The sequence below is a fragment of the Ammospiza caudacuta genome, chromosome 1, assembly GCF_027887145.1.
Source record: "Ammospiza caudacuta isolate bAmmCau1 chromosome 1, bAmmCau1.pri, whole genome shotgun sequence".
Lineage (NCBI taxonomy): Eukaryota > Metazoa > Chordata > Aves > Passeriformes > Passerellidae > Ammospiza > Ammospiza caudacuta.
Window position 1 is genome coordinate 32,984,037 of NC_080593.1, and position 10,538 is coordinate 32,994,574.

A 10,538-nucleotide genomic window follows, 5' to 3' on the forward strand; every position below is an offset into this window, starting at 1 on the left:
AAATACAAGATTTGTTTTGCATTTACAGATAAAGTTCTGTTATATATTTTAAAAAATCTGAGAAATCTACTTTTATTTTTATTTTCTTATGTTTGTTTTTTTTTTTTTTTTTTTGCCTTGTATCCAGAATTGTTGGTGATGATGATGGAGGAAAGCTCTTTACTCCCGAGCAATATGAAGAGTACAAAAGAAAAGTATTACCAGCTCGGCTGCAGAACAGGTTGTATGTGAGCTGGAGATCACCAACTGGCATGGACTGTAAGCTTGTGGGACCAGAGACACTGTGCTTCTGCACCCACCGGTGGGTAGCTTCCCTCCTTTTACACTTTAGTGTTTTCAAAAATCAGGAAAATGTGAAGTATTCCCAGACACATTAAAGTAGTGCATTGGCAAATTTATTTAAGGTTTACGGGTTGAGAAAATTAGGTTTCAAATAGTAACAACTGTTTGTAAATGCAAATGTCAATATATTTTTGAGACCAAAATGGTTTTGTAGTCTCGATAAATTCAGCTGCAAGGCATGAGTTAACGTGGATTGGATTGATTCTAGTAGTGCTCTCAAAGTGAAACATAAGGATATGTGATATTTATGTGATGAATAGATGTAAAACCACCTGCTAATATGCATTTAATTGAAATTTCACAATTAAGAGTAAATTACTCTTAAATTTAAAAAAGGTAAATACTCACAATTAAGAGTAAAAAGTACAATTAAAGCTACTTCTAAACAAAACTTGTGAAGTGAATAGTAAGCTTTTCAGGTAGTTTTCTGATAAATACCAGCAAAGTTATAAAAGTCATTACTTTTCCTGTTTTAGGTACAAACAACACAAAACAGACTACGAGGAGCTGCCCAAGGAGCGCCCCATCAGCGTGCCCTGCCGAGTGAAGGGCTGCCCGTGCCAGTCCTACCGCTTTGTGCCCCTGAACGGCGCCCAGCCCGTGCGCTGCCGCTGCAAGCACTTGGCGGAGCAGCACAGCGCCGCGCCCGGCTTCCCCTGCAACTCCTGTAAGCCAGCGCTGCGGCATTCCCGGCCGGGAAACTCAGCGGGAACGGCGCCCGAGCGAGCTCTGCTCTGCCCAGGGCGTGCGGTGTGCGCTGCCCTTGTCGCTGTCCGGGAAATTAATCCACAAACAACAGAGGTCTAGGTCCAAAAAGGAGACCGAGGAGTGGTTTTTTTGGCTTTATTCGAATAAGGGGAGAGGCCATGGGGCATTCCCTTGAGATCTCTCGAATTTTTGGAGGACGCAACCTCCTTTTTATCTTGTTTTCCCGGCCGCATTTCCCTTCTCTCTTTCCCCATTGGCTGAGGTACTTGAGAGGTACAGACTCCCGATACGCCTAATACCAAAGACTTCCCTCTAATGTATAACGCTCCCTTTTAATTTTTAATTCTTGCAGATTTTAGATGTTTTTCTTCCCCATTGTTTCTTTCATCTTTCAGTGTCTAATTTCCTTTATCAGCAAACCTAAAATTTGTTTGTAAAAGCAAATATCTTTTTCCATTCATCAATCAGTGGAATCCTTCCCATTGTTTCTTTTATGTCCCAGTGCTGGTTTTATCTACCAGCAAACCCACAGCTTGTTTGTAAAGACAAATCTGCTATTCCTCTCGTAACCAATGTGTGTTTTCATGCTTGAGAAAGGATGACAAGTGGGAAGGAAGACATCACCTTTTGCACAGGAGGGTTTAGAACAACATCCTTAGTTTTGCCTGATCCTGTGAAGGAGTTTAAATCCCTGAATGCTTCAGATAAGTGATTATGGAGACAGATGCCTGAAGTTACACAGTATGAAAAAATCCTGTTTGCAGTTTGTCACTTCAGCTGCATGCACGTGCCTTTTCTACCTGAACTTGGTAGCTGGGAGAGAAAAGTGTTGATATCCATTCCTCTATTGCCTAGCTGAATAGAACATTAATATAATAATAAAAATATATTATATTTTAGTATAATTATATTATATAATAATAATAACAACAATAAATATATTTTTATGTCTTTTCTCAAGTCAACAGGAAGTAGTACTCTGCTCCCAAATAATTCTATTGCCAGCACTCTAATGAAGTGGTTCATGACCATAGAGATTGTGGGTCTAGAAATGCAAATGGGAATGGAGTTTCAGCAAGATCTTAGAGAAGGGATGAAGAGGAAGCTTTTTGCTACAGTTGTTTGAGGTTAATATTATGAAACAACAGTAATTATTAAACACAGGAAATAAATAATGCATAAAGATCTTTTAATTTGAAACCTCAAATTACATAAGATGAAGATTTTTTTTTGCTAGAGTTCTGCACTGTTATTAAATTTCTTTCATGGAATGTCTCTATTTTGTACAGAAAAAAAGTGTAAACAGCTTTTGCTGGTTGAGAATCATATCCCACAGAATAAACCATAAAATATCTACATGACAGCCTTCCAAGAATTTGCACTATGTAATGTGAAAATCTTAGATGTGCAGTCGGATAGTTCAGACTGAATCCATAGAACACAGTGTTTTCAATATTAATATATAAAATGCCTTTTGCTTAGTGTTTCTCAAACACTTCTGAGGGTGTCAGAGATTTCACAGTGAAGTGCCAAGACTTGCTTCTATTTTGGATTTGTTTTGTTTTAATGTAATGATATCAGTCTTGTCCAGTGTTGATAAATCTAAGATGACAGATAAGTTATAACTGAAAAACTTAACTGCTTGTTGCTCTGTATATGTTGCATATACTGTATTCTGTGTCCAAACATAGAGTTCTGTTACTGAGGAGTGCCCAAAATAATATTAAAAAACCTTTAACATTTTCAAGAATGTGATCAACCTATTATGAAAGACTTAAAGAAATTTTTCACGGTGCTCCACAAAATGAACTGTGAGCTGGGACAAGGGTGATTTGTATAATGAAACATTTGCAACATCACTTCCTCAATTTCTTGGTCACATCATTGCTCCAGAGGGGCTTTGATGACAGTTTTAGATAGGGCAGACAGGTCACTTTACTCTGTTTCAGAATGTCACATAACGTTTGTGTGACTATTTCAATTCCATCCTGTGGCTGAAGCTTAAAAAATTCCCTGAAAGTCAGTCTAATGATACTCCTGTGTAGAACCTATTTTTTGTTGCTTCCACAGTCTCTATTTGCTACTGAGAAAATTTTGCTAATTTTAAAAGATATTTAAATTGTGATTTGTGTAATAAGTTGTGGTATGATTAGCCCTGCAACAATGATATATGCTATACATGGAGGGAATTCTGCCAAAATGCTGGCAGGTTGTCAGCTTTACCCATGTCAGAACTTTTATTTTTATTTGTTTTAAGTGGACGGAGAGGTGTGTTGCTGTTGACAATAAATACAAGTTGCAACATAGGAAATGCAGTTAGACATCAGAAAAGAAATTTCTGATCCAGCATTGGTCCAGGCTGCTCAGAGAGGTGGAATCTCCATCCTCAGAGGTGCTTGAAACTTGGCTCAGTAAGATCCTGTGACTGGATGGCCCTCATGATCTAATCCCAGGAGTCATTCCTTCTCTTTTAAACAGCCTTTTCACATAAGCTGGATGCTTAAATCCCATCACCATCTCACTAATTTATTTGTTTCTCAGGTTCCAAGTGTTCAGGCTTTCACAGCTCCTTCACCTGTGCCTGTGGTCAGCCAGCATTTGCTCATGAAACAGTTGTGGAAACCAAGGAGGAGCGCTTAGCCCAAGGAAAGCCCGTGGGGCAGGATGTTCCTTACGCTGCCATGGGAGGACTGACTGGTTTTAGCTCTCTAGCAGAAGGCTACATGAGGCTTGATGACAGTGGAATAGGTATGTGCAGCTGAAATTTTAATTCTCCACCTTTGAAAAGTACTAAATCAAAATAGAGTTTCAAAGTTTGAAGGCAAGTTGGATGAATAGAACTGCAGAAAGACTTTTCCTTTCCAGCTGTCCTCAAGGTTTTAAGGGATCACATTGTCCTACTTACTGTAGCGAGTTGATAAAAAAACTCTTTTCCAGCTATTCTGATGTTCAACCCAGTTGCTTTTGCTTGAAATGCAGCATATCCTTTAGAGAGAACCTATAACTTCTAACACTTCCTGTAACCTAGTACTTCCATGTTCTATTTATGTTAGTCCTTTAGCCTAATACTGTCCAGGTATTTCTTGGTTATATATTCACAGCATTTTTGTTTCCAAACTCAAAGGTTAATAGCTGTTCAGCATAAAAAATAAGAGGTAGAATTGGTAGAACTTTTAACACACATGTTAGTTGATCTCGATACTTTTTCTGCTCTGTAATTTTGTGTCATTTAGTAATGCACATGTTTTGTCCTGAAATACTGTTTTATCTATTATTGCCACATACCCATTATTTATTTTTAAAATTCTGATCTGGATTCCTGAATTTTTCTGAAGTTTAGAAACGAAAACATAACTGTAGTAATTGAAGAAACAAAGTTTTTCAATGCCTTTGAAGCCATCCTTGTAATGCTTTAGTTAACTCCAGTTTATGGGGTCTGCGCTGAGAGTTGTAGATATGAATCTGTAACCTTGTTCTGACCCCAGCATGTGTATTAGGATTGTATCTCCTGGAGTTAATTATTGTTTCCATTCACCTTATTTTCTGACAGGTGCTCCTTCTGCTGAACTTTTAGAAGCCCCAGTTACTAGCATGGATCATCCATTTCTAAAAGCATTTCAGGGACCTTCGAGTTCCGCTCAATCCATGCCACAAATAGCGGGTGATGTATAAATAGGGTTATGCTGTTATACAGAAAGAACTTAATATATAATTAATTGATTTTATTAATGAATTGAAGGATGCTCAGGGCATTAAAATGAATATTGAAGCTTTGCTATGGGGTAAGTTAGTGCAACATTCATGTACTTCAAATGCTTAGAATAACTTAACGCTTGTTATTTTTGCTTGCGATGTGTGTTTTACCTGAAATTATTTTTTTCTTAGTACTTGTTATCTTTCCCATCAATGATATAATGTATTCATTGGATCAGTTTTTAAAATTCTTAATTTCTCTTAGAAACTCATCATATCTGAATGGGTTGTACATACTCAGCACAATCCTGTGAAACTGCCTTATTTTCTTTTAAACTTTTAAAATCTAAACTGTTTTGCTATTTTGCTTGCTGGCTTGCAACAAGGTTTTGTTAAAGAGAAAGCTGGTCTAGCTTTGTGAAATTCAAAATAGTTTTCATTGCTTTGTAAATCATCAGAAAATATGGACAGATGTTACAAATATTACATTGGTTCATAGAAAACATCAGAAAGCTTTTTCTATGTGGGATTATGGATCACTTACACTTATTATATGTCCCTAATTTAGTAGAAAAATGTACCAATAAATATAACAGTTGAACTCCTTTAAAACATTTATAGTATTTGCAAGCCTATTTGAAAAAGGTTTCTCTTTGGTCCCAAATACTGGGTTTTGTACTTGTCTATAAAGGTGAGTTCCCATTTTAAAGGGGTTTTGCCAAATGTAAAACATAACTAACGGAATAGCAAGTATCATTAATAAAAAAAGGGTTTTGTTTTCTGTTTATGTTTTGTTTTTCAGGTAGTTCAAGTGCCACAGGGCAGGTTTCTCATGGAAAACAATCAGAAGCTGATGACATGGCTTACTTTGAAAAACGCTATCAAGAACGGGCAAGTTATTACATTTATTGCTTAATTTAAATACACTTTCACAAGAGGATATCTAAACCCCATAAATGTATGATTTAAGTGGCATATAAATGCATTATATTATTCCTTCTCAATTACTGGGAAAGCTAGCTTCTTAACATAAATTTTAAAGTACAGTTATGAGCTACTACAGGATTTCAGAGGTCAGTCATGTGTAGGATGGCATTTACCTTAACCAGGCAGATTTTAATTCAGGTAACTCTCTGGTACAGAAAACCAAAACATTTTACTATGTGACAGAAAGAAACAACAATGCAGAGTCACAGAAACTCCCTTTAACATTTAGGACTAGGTGTTTGTTACCTCACTTATACAATTCCAGAATGTTTGTTTTTTTTTTTAATGACAGTCTGTGTAAGTTTGCCTAAATTTGGTCTGTCTTTCTTAGATGATCTGTATCACCCTCTTAGAGGTGCCTCCTCCACCACACTATTTTTAGTTTAAATGCCCTGTGGTGTAGGTTATTCACATGTTTTAATACCTATTCTTTTCTCACATTACCCCTGTAGCTCCACCATCTCAGCTGAAGTATGTCTCAACTGTTTATGAATTCTTTTGTAAAGCAATGTTGCATAGTTAACTTTTAAAATCTAAACTGTTTTGCTATTTTGCTTGCTGGCTTGCAACAAGGTTGTGTTAAAGAGAAAGCTGGTCTAGCTTTGTGAAATTCAAAATAGTTTTCATTGCTTTGTAAATCATCAGAAAATATGGACAGATGTTACAAATATTACATTGGTTCATAGAAAACATCAAATTCAAATTTCTCTGTTTCTTTTTCCCCCTGAGATTTTATTTTCTTTGCAAAAGGTTGTAGAAATTTTAGATAAAAACCTCAAGCCTCTAAAGGGGGAAAAGTGATTTAAAATGCATTTTTGTGTAGACCAACAACATTTGCTTAGCAGTAAGTTAATTTGTAGACATCCCAATGAGGTTGTGTTTCCTTTTGGTATTATTTTATGATGGGAAAAAGCATGTTAATTCTTTCTTTCTAGCATTTTAAACAGCAGTGTATGTGTTAGATGAGATGCAAAAGTCTCCACATCCCTTTTATATAATTACTCTAAATATGATTTCATTCACTAGTATAACAGTACTTGTAGCCTCTAAAACCAACAGATGTATTTGTTTGGATAAATAGTCTTACTACGAAATGACAGAGTGAAATGTGTATGTGTTGATAAATTTTACAATGCTACAAGATCCTGTGGTGTAGAAAAAATCTTACAGGAGGAAGTCATGGCCTTGTGGGTCAGCAGGGAGGCTCTGAGATGAAGGTTCAGCACCCTTCCCATGTGGTTTTATGTGTGCTGGTTCACCTATCTGTGTCTGTTAGACATCTGCAATAAAACTGCTCCACCTTCCATTGACACGGAGATAAACCCTGGACGTTCCTGAGGCACACTGGCCTTGAGGGATACTCAAATACCTGAACTGCCATTAGCAGAGATAAGGCAGCCTGGTTTCCTTAGGGAAGGAGCTGCAGCGCCATGGAAGTGCTCCTTTGTGAGCAGGGCTGGGTTGGGATAATAATGTTTCTCCACTGGATGTATCCCCCTGGTAAATTTGTGACTGGATGTAGACATTTAATATTGCATTGTTAGCTGATTTGTAAACCAGTGTTTGAACCACTGCTGGTGTCTTTTTTTGTTACAGCTGAAAATGGAGAAGGCTGCTAAACAGAAAGAGAGGAATCCAGTGCCATCAAAGAAGCAATGAGATTAATAAATAAATACTTTTTATTTGGCACATTGGTCATTATTGCATGAGTATTTTTCTCTGTGCCTACCTGCATAGCTGTATTCATTCATTTATTTATTCTTTTTTTTCCTTTGCTGGAATTAATTTTCAATTATCTCATGGTAATAAAATTCGTTCTTTAATCAATGTGTTTCTAATCTCCAGAACTGCTACACAGATATTTCTTTGAAAATGGAGAAGCATATTTAGAGAGTTGCAGGTCTGAGGGTTTAAGCTCTGAGAGTTTAAGGTCTGAGAGAATAACCTTGTATTTATATATTAGATTGTAGGCAATAGATATGTTATATATTAGATTGTAAGAGGGCAAACAAAAGATGTCTTAATTCTTAGACTTTTATGATACATCTTTATTTGTAGAGTCCTTTAAACTCATCTTGGTTATGGGTTTTATATGGTAAGATTTGTTCTGTTAATATTGACATTTTAATATTTTCTTTAAACCTTTTCCCTCTTTCTGTTGATTTCATCTCCTTGACATAAAATTCAAACATACCCTTCTTCTCTCACACTTCTGTAGGCTCCATTCTTGCCATCATATAAACGTTTTTTTTAAAATATGACATTCTATACACTTGCAAACCCACTTCCATGCTTATGAGCTACTTGAAAGGATCTTGCTTGTATATTTTATCCCAGATTTCTCTAGTGGTACTATTCCCCCAATTCTATTTGTCTGTTACTATCCATAACAATTATTAGACTAAAATTCTGAAAGCCTTAAGTGGCAATAGATATGTTATTTATAGCATATAAAGCAATAATTGCATGCTGTTTGGTACGTATTTATTAATCCAAAGTTTCATCATGTCTAATCCAACACAGACTGAATCACCTCAGGGAGATTTGCTTTTGTTTTCTTTGTTCATATTCACAGCTGAGGCAACTTCTGTTGCATTAAAGGTAGTGGACAGGAAAATATAAAATTGTGAATGTGTGGTGGATGTATTCTGCAAAGCAGCACAGCAAGAACTTGGTACAGAATAACTGGCAGAGAGTGCAGCTTAGGAGGCAAAAGCAGAGCCTGAGTTAACCTGATTCTGCTTTGAGAACAGAGAGGTGTAACTCAGTTTCTTATAAAAATACCTGGAGGTGTCTCTTGGACTGGAGAGGAGACTTTACAGGAGGCTTACTGAGACTTTACAGCAAGAATTGGGAGAAGCCTGCAAAGCTTTGTTTTCCATTGGAGAGAATGCCTGATTGTGCCTGATGGGCAAAGGGAAAGAGGTGAGTTTGAAGGCATTTACTGCAGGGCAACTTGGGTTTTGTTCAGATATCACCTGTGGTGTGGAGGTTCAGTTTTAAGAGAGCCTTTAACCTTTAACTCTGACCTATACTGTCCTTACTACAGATGCCAATCAGAGAGACTAATCTGTTATTTTAATTTAAATGCATAATGCATCAAAGTCTCTAATTAATCTTTTAAAAGTACCTGTACTGTTAAATTCTACAGTTACAAGCTGCTTTAGCCTAATAAATGAAAGTACTCATTTGAGCTCCCTCTTCTGGCCCTGGCAAGCAATCCATTCTACACATCCTCTGCTTGGTCTTGAAAATAAATGGGGTTTTCACAATGTAATCACAAGAAACCAACAAACATAAATAACATTCATAAAGAAAAGTAAAAGAAAAAATACATTAAAAAAATCATTTTTCAAAGAGATTATTACAAACATAATTGTGGAAGTTTACTCTAGTTTCCTACTTATCCCTGTTACTACACCCATTGGGGAATGCAGCTCTGGAAATGTCTGTGTGCGTGTTGCAGAAGTCAGCTTTCTCACAGCAAAATATTGTTAAAGAGAGAGGTTACAAATAGTTACAAAAACTTTTGTGTTCCTTTTGATACCAAGAGCATATATTCTAGGAAATAATTTATTGCTTTACATTTTGAGTTGACAGTATTTGTCTGTTTTAAATGTTAGCTCTGCCAAATTCAGATCTACTAAACTGTACTTTAATAATCAGAACCTGGTTTTATTAAAGTAATTTAAAAAAATATTCTGTGCTTTAACTTATTTGCTGCTTCCACACTAAGGATATAAAAAAGTTACTACATTTATTTAGTAGTATTTCTTTTTAGTTGGAAAATAGCTTGGGCCATAAATATATCAATACCATTAAATACTGCTTAGGAGTTCTGACCACTTTTCACTCATGTTGATGATGTCTAAGCAAAAGATACTTGCTTTCCTTACTAGAAGGCATGTTTTTGACTTCTTAGTATTTGCATAATACTTTTTTTCCTGAAACTTTATTGGTATCTATACATGAAAAACCAGGTAAAATATATCTCATAATGTTGCTGGCTGTGAAAACTGGACACTAATGTCATATCTTAAGTGAAATTTTAATTTATCATAAAAAAGCAAGAATTATTTTGCAGGATCAATATTGCAGCCTCCAATTCTATTCAAAAATTTCTTTATATGTCTTTTAGAAAATATATTTTTTTTAAATTATAAAAGCAGAGATCAAATGCTAGTATGTGTGCCATTAGCAGTGTTCATTAAATAAAGAGCTGGATTTAACAGGTGCTTGATGGTTTGTTTTCCTGAGAGCAGCCATGAACTTTGAACAAAATATCATGGGACAGATAAGTTACCAATTCATCTGTGTGATTTATTGGGTGGTGGTATACCTGTCGTTCAGCTGGAAGCATTAACTGTTTCTGAGCCTAGTCCAAGGAGTCAGGCACAGGGAAAAAGGTTTGTTCTCATGCACATGAGCTCTCTAAGCTGTTAAAGCCTAATTGTACAGGCCCCGGGCAGTGCTTAAGCATATCTTATTTTTAAAATAGCTGGCTTTCAAATCAGTATTTTGCCAGCATTATAACATTCCTTGAGTGCACAACAGCATTTTTCCTCTAGTTTGGCTAATCCTGTGGAAAGGCTCAGATGTTCCTTAGCTGTTAGGATAGTGGACAGTGGCCAGTGATCCTAAGTGGAGAGCAAGGAGCTCCTCTCCATTCTGTGTGATTCTGATCCTAAATATAAACCCCGTCTGTCTGTCTGAGGTTCGGGAGCGAGGGGAATGCGATGTGTGAATTCACAACCAGGGATGGCATCCATGCAGTGACTTTGTCAAGTTGTCAGTGTCTTTGTAGCATG

The 10,538-nt window shown here is 36.4% G+C and overlaps 1 protein-coding gene across 1 annotated transcript in view; it reads left to right on the forward strand.

Annotated features, from left to right (window-relative positions):
• FAM221A (family with sequence similarity 221 member A) overlaps positions 1–7,389 on the forward strand; it is a 31,088-nt gene extending 23,699 nt beyond the window's left edge. Inside the window, exons 2-7 of the mRNA XM_058800073.1 lie at positions 128–301; positions 819–1,009; positions 3,592–3,798; positions 4,601–4,711; positions 5,546–5,634; positions 7,327–7,389. Coding sequence (XP_058656056.1) covers positions 252–301; positions 819–1,009; positions 3,592–3,798; positions 4,601–4,711; positions 5,546–5,634; positions 7,327–7,389 — 711 coding nt within the window. The 5' untranslated portion in view covers positions 128–251. The remainder of the gene's footprint in view (positions 1–127; positions 302–818; positions 1,010–3,591; positions 3,799–4,600; positions 4,712–5,545; positions 5,635–7,326) is intronic.
• The last annotated feature ends 3,149 nt before the right edge of the window (positions 7,390–10,538 follow it).